This window comes from Ovis aries, chromosome 1 (genome assembly GCF_016772045.2).
Source record: "Ovis aries strain OAR_USU_Benz2616 breed Rambouillet chromosome 1, ARS-UI_Ramb_v3.0, whole genome shotgun sequence".
Classification (NCBI taxonomy): Eukaryota; Metazoa; Chordata; class Mammalia; order Artiodactyla; family Bovidae; genus Ovis; species Ovis aries.
In genome coordinates, this window is record NC_056054.1 from 74,569,101 (window position 1) to 74,582,559 (window position 13,459).

The following is a 13,459-nucleotide window of genomic DNA, read 5'->3' on the forward strand; positions in this document are numbered from 1 at the left end:
CATAGCTTTGACTAGACAGACCTTTGTTGGCAAAGTACTGTCTCTGCTTTTTAATATGCTGTCTAGGTTGGTCGTAGCTTTTCTTCCAAGGAACAGCATCTTTTAATTTCATGGCTGCAATCACCATCTGCAGTGATTTTGGAGGCCCCCAAAATGAAGTCTGACACTGTTTCCATTATTTCCCCATCTCTTTGCCATGAACTGATGGGACCGGATGCCACGATCTTCGTTTTCTGAATGTTGAGCTTTAAGCTAACTTTTTCACTCTCCTCTTTCACTTTCATCAAGAGGCTCTTTAGTTCTTCGCTTTCTGCCATAACAGTGGTGTCATCTGCGTATCTGAGGTTATTGACATTTCTCCTGGCAATCTTGATTCCAGCTTTGTGCTTCATCCAGCCCGGCATTTCTCATGATGTACTCTGCATATAAGTTAAATAAGCAAGGTGATAATATACAGCCTTGATGTACTCCTTTCCCGATTTGGAACAAGTCTGTAGTTCCATGTTCAGTTCTAACTGTTGCTTCTTGACCTGCATACAGGTTTCTCAAGAGGCAGGTCAGGTGGTCTGGTATTCCCATCTCCTTCAGAATTTTCCACAGTTTTATTGTGATCCACACAGCCAAAGGCTTTGGCATAGCCAATAAAGCAAAAGTAGATGTTTTTCTGGAATTCCCTTGCTTTTTCCATGGTCCAGTGGATGCTGGCAATTTGATCTCTGGTTCCTCTGCCTTTTCTAAAACCAGCTTGAACATCTGAAAGTTCACGGTTCACGTACTGTTGAAGCCTGGCTAGGAGAATTTTGAGCATTACTTTACTAGTGAGTGAGATGAGTGCAATACGGGCTTCCCTGGTGGCTCAGAGGTTAAAGCATCTGACTCCAATGCAGGAAACCCGGGTTCAATCCCTGGGTCAGGAAGATCCCCTGGAGAAGGAAATGGCAATCCACTCCAGTATTCTTGCCTGGACAATCTCATGGACAGAGGAGCCTGGTAGGCTACTGTCCACGGGGTCGCAGAGTCGGACACGACTGAGCGACTTCACTTTCACTTTGAGCATTCTTTGGCATTGCCTTTCTTTGGAACTGGAAGGAAAACTGACCTTTTCTAGTCCTGTAGCCACAGCTGAGTTTTCCAAATTTGCTGACATATTGAGTGCAGCACTTTCACAGCATCATCTTTTAGCTCAACTGGAATTCCATCACCTCCACTAGCTTTGTTCCTAGCGATGTTTCCTAAAGCCCATTTGACTTCGCAACCCAGGATATCTGGCTCTAGGTTAGTGACCAGACCATAATGATTATCTGGGTCATAAAGATATTTTTTATATAGTTCTTCTGTGTATTCCTGCCACCTCTTCTTAATATCTTCTTCTTCTGTTAGGTCCATATCATTTCTGTCCTTTATTGAGTCTGTCTTTGAATGAAATGTTCCTTTGGTATCTCTAATTTTTGAAGAGATCATTAGTCTTTCCCATTCTGTTGTTTTCCTCTGTTTCTTTGCACTGATCACTGAGGAAGGCTTTCTTATCTCTCCTTGCTATTCTTTGGAACTCTGCATTCAAATGTATATGTCTTTTTTCTCCTTTGCCTTTAGCTTCTCTGCTTTTCTCAGCCATTTGTAAGGCCTCCTCAGACAGCCATTTTGCTTTTTTGCATTTCTTATTTGGGGGGATGGTCTTGAGCTCCACCTCCTGTACAATGTCACAAACCTCCGTCCATAGTTCTTCATGCACTCCATCAAATATAATCCCTTGAATCTATTTGTCACTTCCACTATATAATCGTAAGGGATTTGATTTAGGTCATACCTGAATGGTCTAGTGCTTTTCCCAACTTTCTTCAATTTAAGCCTGAATTTGGCAATAAGGAGTTCATGATCTGAGCCACAATCAGCTCCTAGTCTTGTTTTTGCTGACAGTATAGAGCTTCTCCACCTTTGACTGCAAAGAATATAATCAATCTGATTTCAGTATTGACCATCTAGTAATGTCCACATGTAGAATCTTCTCTTGTGTTGTTGGAAGAGGGTGTTTGCTATGACCAGTGCATTCTCTTAGCAAAACTCTGTTAGCCTTTGTCCTGCTTCATTCTGTACTCCAAAGCCAAATTTGCCTGTTACCCCAGGTAGCTCTTGACTTCCTACTTTTGCATTCCAGTCCCCTATAATGAAGAGGACATCTTTTTTTGGGTGTTAGTTCTAGAAGGTCTTATAGATCTTCATAGAACCATTCAACTTCAGCTTCTTCAGCGTTACTGGTCGGGGCACAGAACTGGATTACTGTGATATTGAATGGTTTGCCTTAACAAACAGAGATCATTCTGTCATTTTGAGATTGCATCCAGGTGCTGCATTTCAGACTCTTTTGTTGACGATGATGGCTATTCCATTTCTTCTAAGAGATTCTTGCCCACAGCAGTAGATATAATAGTTATCTGAGTTAAATTCACACATTCCAGTCCATTTTAGTTCACTGATTCCTGAAACGTCGATGTTCACTCTTGCCATCTCCTGTTTGACCACTTCTGATTTGCCTTGTTTCACAGACCTAACATTCCAGGTTCCTATACATATTGCTCTTTACAGTATCAGACTTTACTTTCATCACCTGGCATATCCACGACTGGGTGTTGTTTTTGCTTTGGCTTTGTCTCTTCATTCTTTCTGGAGTTGTTTCACCATTCTTCTCCAGTAGCATATCAGGCACCTAAAGACCTGGGGAGTTCATCTCTCATTGTTATACCTTTTTGCCTTTTCACAGTGTTCACAGGGTTCTCAAGGAAAGAATCCTGAAGCAGTTTACCATGCCATTCTCCAGTGGGCCACGTTTTGTCCGAACTCTCCACAATTACCTGTCCATATTGGGAGGCCCTACATGGTATGGCTCATATTTTCATCGAGCTAGACAAGGCTTGCTCCATGTGATCAGTTTGATTAGTTTTCTGTGATTGTGGTTTTCATTCTCTCTGCCTTCTGATGGAGAGGGAAAAGATCCTTATGGAAGTTTACTGATGGAAGAGACTGAAGGCAAAACTGGGTCCCATTTTGATGCACTGGGCCATGTTCAGTAAATCTTTAATCCAATTTTCCACTGATGGGCAGGGCTATGTTCCCTCCCTGTTGCTTGACCTGAGGGCAAACTATGGTGGAGGTGATGAAGATAATGGCAACCTCCTTCAAAAGTTCCCATGCAAGCACTGCTGCACTCAGTGCCTCCAACCCTGAAGCAGGCTACCACCAACCCATGTCTCCACCGGAGACTCCTGGACACTCACGGGCATGTCTGGGTCAGTTTCTTGTGGGGTCACTGCTCCTTTCTCCTGGGTCCTTGTGCACACAAGATTTTGTTTGTGCCCTCCAAGAGGGCTTATGTCATACCCAGGTCTGCTGCCCCCAGAGCCCCTGGAGCAGGCCATTGATGACCTGTACCTCTACAGGAGACATTCAGACACAGTTCTAATAACAAAAGCAAATAAGCATTGAGTTTATGACACTCACTACTCTCTGTGAGTTGCATTTCTTATCTCTAACTCTCATCCTTCTTGGAATAATCAGGTACCAGTTTTACAGATGGGGAGACTGATCCACAAGGGAATTAAATGACCAGTCTGGTTATCAAGTAACACAACAGAGATTTTTAACTCAGGTCTGTTTGATATCATGTTGATTCTGCCCTATACAGCTTCTATTTTTATAGAAACAAATCTTACTAATTCTGGATAATTGGTACTGAAGGTAGCAGGGCAAAGAAAAATGTATCAGGCTAGATGGAATAAATATGAATAAAATTTTAAATGTTCTTTTATCAATTAACTTTTATTATTTATTAATACTGCTTTCAAATGCTTCAGGGCATTCAAGCATCTTAATTACCCAAACTGGGAACACCATTCATTGTGTTCTATGTTGCTTTAAAAAAACTCAGGTGGAAAATAAGATTGTGGTAATAGTTCAAATTAAACCAAAATATATAGAAATATAAATAGTTTTTCTCCTCCTCTTTCAACTTCATACCTCTAAAGCAATCTATGTTAACAATTTAATGTATAATTTTCTACTTTTTTCTATATATTAAAAAAAGAAGCAAAGCATACATATAACACATGTATCAGGCTTATTTTTTCTTCTTGGTTTTGCTCTTTATATTTTCATTTTTTCTTCTAGTTTTATTGAGATACAACTGACATACAACAGTATATAAGTTTTTGGTGTATAGCATAATGATTTAACTTTAATGCACCATGGAATGATTACCACAGTAAGTTTAGAGCACATCCATCATCACATATAGACACAAGATAAAAGAAAAAAGTCCTTGTGATGAGAACTCTCAGGATTTTCTGTTACATACTGCAGTATTAATTATAGTAAGCAAGTTGTACATTACATCCCTAATACATCTTTTTTTATAACCAGAAGTTTAAGCCTTTTGACCGCCTTCACCCAATAACTCTGGTAACTACAAATCTGATCTATTTGTCTGTAAGTTTGTTTATTTTTGAAGTATAATTAACCAATATACTATGTTAATTCCTAGTGCACAACACAGTGATTCAATATTTTTATACATTTGTATACATTACAAATAATCATCATGATAAGCCTAGTCGCCATCTGTCATCATACAGAGATATTACATTACTACTGACTATATCATCCATTTCATACCTATGACTCATTTTTTTTGTAATTGAAAGTTTGTACCTCTTAATTTTCTTCACCTATTTCTCTCATCTTTTTAAACTGAATCAATCTTATTGTATTTTTAAAAAATCCATCCTAAGAAACATGAAGTACAGATAATTTTGTTTTAATTTAATAATTAAGTAGGAATCTTTCTTATTTAACTCATTAATTTATACAAATGGGTCCTATAGAAGTGAACAAAATATTTCACACTAAGCATTCCTAAAATAACTGGAGAACCATAGAATTCTTTCGAAGTCTTCTGCAAAAACTCTAAGAACAATTAAAACACTTTTTTTTTAATTTGAGAAATGGAAGATAAATTAATGATTCTTTAACCTAACTTGTAGAATTCCTTCAATGCCACCATTTCTTTTTGAGTAAGGTAAGCGTGGCTCAATTTCCATAATATTATAACATGTCTATCACATCATGGAAAGACTTTTTTAAAAGTTCATTATTTTCTAAGCATATCAGACCTTTCTTTAGTCCAACAGCTTTTCTTCAAATCTCTCTTTTCTTCCTAATCATTCAAGATTTTTTCCTATTTTATTAATTTTAAATAAGACCTCAACAAACAAGTATTCCATCGAGTTATATCTTTCTTGGTTGACTTTCTTACTCACTTTTACTCATTAGTGAGTCTGCTTTTCCTTCTGCACATTTGTGAAAGTTCATTGAATCATTCAGCCTATTTTCTAACATGGTTTTATGATGGTCTTTGTAAATGCTTCATGTTATTTGAAAATTATTTGAATCACAGTTTGGTGGTGAGTTTAGACAAAACACAACTGGCTAAACTCTGAGTTCTAATCCTAGATCTGCTAAGGCACTTGGGAAAGTAAGTTAACCTTCTTTGTTCCCATCTATTCAAGTGTGAGGGTTTCCCAGATGGCTCAGCAGTAATGAATCCATCTGCCTTGAAATGCAGGAGACTCAGGAGACATGGGTTCCATCCCTGGATCAGGAAAAGCCTCTGGAGGAGGAAACAGCAACCCACTCCAGTATTCTTGCCTGGAAAATCCCATGGACAGAGGAGCCTGGTGGGCTACAGTCCATGGGGCCTCAAAGAGTTGGACACAAGCAACTAAGCACACACACACTCAAGTGTAAACTGGAGACAATAGGACCTATCTCAAAACTGTGTCATGTGAGAATTTGCAGCTTAATTAAAAGATTGTACACTGCAAGTATATATTTTTTCTTATTATGTCTTAGTTATTTCAAATATTTCTTTTAGACTTATTTGCTTTAGACTGCTAGTTGAAATGCAGCAATTAACAGCAAATCAATTCAACAACATTTTGGAATAAGCTTTAGGTGTCATTTGTATTGATATTTACATTATACATATTTTCTAAAATGTAAGTGCAAGCTTACAATTAGATTCATAGTAGACAATAATAACTAACATTTGTCGAACACTTACAATATGTCAGACACTTTACTAGGCTGTTTATAATAGATATATCATTATTCCCATTTTGTAACTGATGGCTTTTTATAATGGATATATCATTATTCCCATTTTGTAACTGATAAAATCAAGGTCCAAAGAGTTCAAGTGACTAATTTATTAGCCTAAAGCTTGTAAATGAGAATAGGATCTTTAAATCAGGCATTTTAAGTACAGAACCCATATTCTTGGTCACTATCATAACTTATTAGAAATCAGGTAATTCATGGCTAGAATTGTTTTAACGTGATAACAAAATGTTACAACTTGACATCTTTCAAGTTTCTAAATATTAAATAGATATTAAAATCTTGAAGACCCCTTATTAAATTTAGTCTTTTCAGTGACTGTTAAAAATTTTCCCAGCACTATACACATATACAAATGCTAACCCACTAAACATACCCATAAAGATCTTTGAAATAAGGATCTAGGCCTCAAAAACAGATAATCCTGCTCAAAATAACACCAAGAGCTGGGGAATATTCATTTGGCCTCTGCTTCAATATTCTTGTCATATGATGTACACCACCTTAAAAGGCAGTTAATTCTATTTCCAAGCAACCACATGCATTCAAAAAGCCTTAATTGCTGAATTACCATGAAATGTTAAATTAACTGAAACTGGGCATGAATTCTGACTCCTGTTAGTCACAAGCTTTTTAGTTTAGTCATTTAGCCCAGAGTTTATTCTGCCTCACCTAAATGATTATACAATAAAATAATCTAGTGAAGGCAGTGACATAGAAAATGTGATGCTTCTAATTTCATACATTATCTATTTATCATCTGTTTATCAGCATGAAGTAGAATGATATGTTAATAGTGTGGACTATAGAGCCAGATTTCATGGGTTTGAATCCCACTTTACCACATACTAGCTGTGTGAACTTGGGCATATTATTTCACAACTTCTGGCCTCAGTCTCCTCATTTCCAAAACATGGAATACAGAAAAGAACCTCACAAGGTTGCGTTTCTAAGTTACAAATAAATTTAATAAAAGTGAATGACTTAGAACAGTGCCTGGACTGCAGTAAATATTATGTAAGTATAAGCAGTTAATCTAATCTAACTACCTGTTTCACTGTCTATCCATCTATCCATCCATCCATCTATCCATTCAGTTACAATCTCCAACTTGCCTTTCCTCAGCTTTGATCTGAAAAAGAATATAAAGTAGCTATACACACTTTGGGGGCTTTACAGGTGGCTCAGTGGTAAAGAATCTGCCTGCCAATGCAGGAGCTCCAGGAGACGAGGGTTCAATCACTAGGTTGGGAAGATCCCCTTGAGTAGAAAATGACAAACCACTCTGGTATTCTCGCTAGTATCCCCTGTCCATGGAGAATTCCATGACTGAGTGACTGAACAACAAAAATCCACATTTGAGGTTGGGGAAAGGGGTAGCAGAAAACTATTCTAAGAAATTCTCAGCATAGTGGTAGAAACGTGATTTCTAAAATTCTCTGACTCATTTTGTAAAACCTCTCGGAGAAATCAGGGAAGCAAAACCACAAACCCTTGTACAATCTATCCAACAAAAGGGGGAACACAGTTCTCTTCCCTCCCCTTTCCTTACCTCTCTCTTCCTTATCGATCTATGCAGTTCTAAAGTCACTGGCTGGGGGACGAGCAAGGTAGGTGACTAGGAGGTTCTGAGGAAGAGCCATGAGGGCGCAGAGGGGGTGGCAGAGCCTGAGCACAGTGAGAACGACAGGCATGTGGAGGTGGCTTGGGGCAGCACATCAGAGCCCCAGTGGGAAGAGAGTCTCCCACGGGTCAAGGGGAACAAGTAAGGACATAGGAGACCAAGCAGGGTAGCAAGACATGAAGCTACCTTTTTTGGTGCCTGCTCAGTCAGTCACTCAATCATGTTCAACTCTTTGTGAACCCATGGGCCATAGCCTGCCAGGCTCCTCTGTCCATGGAATTTTTCAGGCAAGGATACTGGAGTGGGTTGCCATTGCCTACTCCAGGGACACTTCTTGGATTCTCCCTAATTTTCTTCTGTTAAAAGAATACATGAGGCCCACTGCCAACTTTCTACATAGCAACACTGTCAATTAGTCTCAACTATTGGAGAAGGCAATGGCACCCCACTCCAGTCCTCTTGCCTGGAAAATCCCATGGACGGAGGAGCCTGGTAGGCTCCAGTCCATGGGGTCACTAGGAGTTGGACACGACTGAGCGACTTCCCTTTCACTTTTCACTTTCATGTATTGGAGAAGGAAATGGCAACCCACTCCAGTATTCTTGCCTGGAGAATCCCAGGGACAGGGGAGCCTGGTGGGCTGCCATCTACGGGGTCACACAAAGTTGGACACGACTGAAGTGACTTAGCAGCAGCAGCAGCCAAAACTGGGGACCCAAGTTCTCTGGGATCTTAGACCACTTTGAATTGGACCTGGGACAGGTAAACACTGGATTGGCTTGGGCCCCACTGGGCACTAAGTCTGTGACTATCTCTTATCTCCAACTAGACATCTATCTTTCCTGATTCTATTCTTTCCTGCTGACTGTTAGTGTCCAGGAATTTATATCCAACTGGTCCTATGTATTCCTATCATGTACCTCTGTCTGCTTTGTATCTCAGCCTATTTGAGATTTCCTAACTTCAACATCTATTTAATTTTATAAATAGTCCAGATCCTAGTTTAAAAAAGAACCTGGCTTCAAAGTGGTTTATTTGGACACTCTGCTAGGAATAGTATGGTCACCTGGTTTTGACACCTATGCCTCTCAGCTGGACCTTCCTTGTCTCGGCCTACCAGTTATAGTCAGACCCTTGGCAATCGCCCATCAAATCCCTGACCTAAAACCTTCAGCTTTGGATTTCAATCACCTCAAGTTCATTGTGCCAAACCAAATTCATTCTTCCCATTTACTCTGTAATTGCTTCCTTTTGTTTGTCATACGCCTGTATATCAGCTCTGTGCCTTTATTTTGCTTCATTCAACAAACATCTGAGGACTATCCACTGGCCAGCAAAGCCTTGTGTTTGGAACTGGGGGTTAAACAGTGAACCGGGCGAGGTCTCCACCCAGTTTGCTTTGGCATAAGACAGGTGAAAGAGCTGATGACATCACTGTTAATCACCAGTTTTATTAAATTCTGGGGAGGAAAGACACAAGCGGAGGTAGACCCAGATTTGGGGGAGGAGCCTGAAGTTCATACAGTTTTCAGATACTTCTTTAAAAATAAAAATGATTTAAAAATGAAAAAGAGAAAATCAGGTACAGGCCTTGGAAGTAGCTTGTACAAGTAAGGGCTCTGAAGCTTAAGCTTCATTAACTTTACGATAAACTAGCTTCTGAGGATAAGATTTCAGAAGGAGTAGGACAGCGGGTTAGCCTACTAGTCAGGGAGCTCCGAGCGGAGGAAGAGAGAACATTTCAGCCCAGGGTAATGGCAAAGGCTCTGAGGTACAAGTGTGTTGGAGGAGTAAAAGAAGGCCATTGGAGTCTGGAATGTGAAGAACAAACCCAAGGGGACACCAGGGGAATGGCCAGGTACCAGACCATACAGGTCAAGTGAAGAGTTTTACATGGTAAGAAAGCTAGTGGGAAGACTGGGGGTTGATTGAAAGCAAAGAGATTAATGAGGCTTTCAGATTAGGATGGTAGCAACTCATATTGAGGGCTTCCCACGTGGCACTAGTGGTAAAGAACCTGCCCGCCCATGCAGGTTAGATAGAAGAGCAGGTTTGATCCTTGGGTTGGGAAGATCCGCTGGAGGAGGACAAGGCCCCCCACTCCAGAATTCTTGTCTGGAGAATCCCATGGACAGAGGAGCCTGGCAGGCTGCAGTTCATAGGGTCACACAGAGTCAGACATGACTGAAATGACTTAGCATACACAAACGCAATGCATATTGAGCCACACCTAATTTATATGTCTCTTCAAATCTGATGGCCTTACTTGCCACCCAAGCTTTTGCCACTAGCTTAATAAAGAACCTTGGTCCCTGTTGCTGTCCTCAGCTTTCCTGTCATTGCCAGCTCTCATAGCTCCTCAGGAAGAGAGCAGGACTCTCCACTGAATGTGTCAGAGTGGGAGCTCCAGGAGGACCAGTGCTCTCAGCATGCTGTGGGATTTGGCTTCTGAAGCAGTTGCGTAAGGAGGGAAGGACACACAGCCCAAATGTGCAGAAGAAAGCAAGCCTTTGGGGTGTGAAGTGTGAGGAGTGAGAGAGAAGAAACAGAAGGAACCAGTAGATATGTCCTTCACTCATCTTCTTCTCTAAACTGTTGTGAGGCAGGATGATCCCACACAGCCCTCCCATCCCACACGGCTGAGCAATTGGCTCCATCTCCTTGCGAAGTGGCAGCCAGCTCTGGAACGCACCACGCTCCATCTGCTTTCCCTTCTTCCCATTGCCTTCACTCCCCTCACACCCCCCTTTAATCTTATTGCTTTGGAATTGAATCCTTCAGTGAAGCATCTTCACATTAACTTTGACTCAGGCTCTGTTTTCTAAGCTAACACACATTAAGAAAGAAATGGATTCCAAATCTATTCAAATGAGTTCAAGATCTATTTAAGATCTACTATGGGGTATGGTTCAATTTGGTATACACATTTAAACTGTTCTACCTAGCTGAGGCTATACCTTATTCACCTTTGTTCTGGATGGCCAGGTACTCTGCAAATAGTAAGTGCTTCAGAGATCTTGCCTCCACGGAACTGGAGTAGTTTATCAATGTCCCAGAAAATTAGGATAGCATGTGATCAGATACCTGAACCAAAGAAATTGAGCAGAGCCTAACAATGCTACTGATTTGACACCAAGCTGTAAAAACTTTTCTGGAGGCTGCTTCTGTTTTATGATGCTCAAAAAACAAGACAAATTAAAACCAGGTTGAGGAATAAGACATTAAAAGTACGTGTATTCTAGAGAGTTAGAGTGAAAAGGAAAGTTTGGTTCGACATGGTTCTATTTCCAAGAATATGCATGTGAAAAAAATGGTATACTGCATGCACACTGACTTTTAAAAACAGCATCTGGTAGATTTTACCATATTTTAAGAATGTACTAGGTTTCTGGTTTTTTTATAACTCCCCCCCACCAACATGGCCTTAAATGTTTATTCAAAATAATACAACAAAATGTTAGTTTCCAATGAAATAAATAATAATGATTCCTTCTTGTCCAAATTTTCATTCTGATATAGAGTTTCTCTCTCAATCTCTGTTCTTTCATGTTCTTGTACAACTGGATCTGCTCTGCTATTACCACATGCATTTCTGTTTTCAGATATAACAGTAAAGAGCTGATAGCAAGATTTTCTGAATTCCCTGTTGTGCAATTCAAGAATTAATCTACTCTATGGAGAGGAACTTCATGAATTTAAAGTATATCCATCATCATATTAAGTGATTTGCTGAACTTAAAAGCAATGGCTTGTAGAACAGCTGGTATGTTCTCTCAGATTCCTACCCTTCATTATCACCACCCCCAAACAAATGTACATTGTCAGTAGTACAGTAACTTTGGCTTGAACACTTTTGTTTTTGTTGATTTGTTTTAATGTGGGCTCTTCCATTGTAAGAAAATCTGTTTTAATCTGTTGTGAAGCATGTGTTCACAGAAACAAAACCAAATACTCACTCTACAAAGCTTTATTGGGTGTCTACCATATGAGCTATCATGGAATCATGCTGCCTATTGCTTCCCTCCAGGGAAATATGAAGACCTGGGGATAGTTCCTTCATGTGTTATGCCCTGAGCTGGTCCATATTTCAAAGATTAGAGGGAACTTTTTTTAATCAACACTATAGATCGAACTCCTTGATATGCAAATTGCTCTTCTGTTGAGAGACCTAACAGACTATTTTGACTGAGTGGAAGGCATATTTTTTTCCTTTTCTTTCTTTCAAACATATTTTCCTTTTTTTCTTCCTTCCCCTTTTACTTTGATTGATTGGTAATGAGAAGCTAGAAAATAATATTGAATAAAACTACAGTTAAAGAATTAGATGTGGAATGTATCTTTAAGCTGTATCTTTATACATATATAAAAGCTTTTGACTTTTTAAAAGTAAAATTGGCTTACCTAAAAATTAACACTTAATATTGACCAAAATACTTTCAGTATTTTATTTTACAGAAGGCAGAGGAGCAAGCAGTGTGATAAAGCCATTCATCATAGTCAGCTTTAAATTGGCAAAACTCATGCCAAACCTGGGCTCAGTGGAAAATTTCACGGTCAATTAGGTAAATACATGTGTAAAATGGACCCAGCAACAAAGATCACAAAGCCAATTACTGATCATATTTAATTTCATCTCTCTAAGTCCCAGAAAATATTTTTGCCCTCACAGATCTAAGATATCCAAATAAACTGTAAAATCACAATTTTTCAATGCTATACAAAGCTTTATAACATTTTATAAGGCAGACCTGTTAGTTCATAATTAGTGCTAGGTTTAGTCTTCACTTCTTAGAGGTTTTCAAGAAACCCCAGCTACAGTGTTTTTTGCGATAGGACGATGGACATAAGTACACAATTTTAAGTATGTATTTTTCTATTTGAAATAGAAATTTGAGGCACATGGTTAGTTGTTTGCATTTGTGCAAGATTCAATTTATATTATAGAAAGCTCGCTGACTAGTGTTCCATTCAGGAGCATTCTGTCCTACCATTTTATGCATGTCTGTATTCAAACTAGAATAGTATTAAATGAACCTTTTATATTTTAAATATTCAAGAGCTTTATATTCAAAATTTCTTTTCTTGCTGTCAAACTAGCTTGCCTAAAGGCAAGGTAAGATCAAGTTAGACTCTCAAAGGTAGAATTAAATTTTATCATGGCATCCATCATAATATACAGTTTGCTTAATATGCAAATAAAGAGTATATGGAGTCAAAGAATAAAGGATTTTTAGGCAGCGTGTGAAATCCAAGGGACTACTTTTATAGAATAGATTCCTTTTAAATTTACATTTCCATCATTTTAATGAAAACACAGGGTAAACAAATTGTAATATAAATGTTTTAAGTTACCATTTTTCACTCAATTTTTCTTCTACTGGGTTATTTTTCATGACAGCTCTTTATTTAAAACTAATAAAAATAGAAGGGAAGAAAGAAAATAAATATAAAGAAATAATTACCTCAGCCTTTCTGGAGAGTTCCATCCAGTCATTTCTGTTGTAACTGCACATGATGCTAGCAATCACAATCTTTAAAAAGAGAAAGGAAAGGAAATTAGTTCAAATAGTTATGTCTTGATACATAGGGGTCTATAATATTTACATACATATGTTTATAATGGAAAATTATATCATAAAAATTAGTTTTCCATCTGCTGAAAGAAAT

General features: G+C 38.8%; 1 protein-coding gene across 1 annotated transcript in view; it reads right to left on the bottom strand.

The window, feature by feature from the left end:
* The window catches only part of DPYD (dihydropyrimidine dehydrogenase), a 930,457-nt gene that overhangs the window by 317,479 nt on the left and 599,519 nt on the right, over positions 1-13,459 (bottom strand). Inside the window, exon 15 of the mRNA XM_004002217.5 lies at positions 13,255-13,323. Coding sequence (XP_004002266.3) covers positions 13,255-13,323 — 69 coding nt within the window. The remainder of the gene's footprint in view (positions 1-13,254; positions 13,324-13,459) is intronic.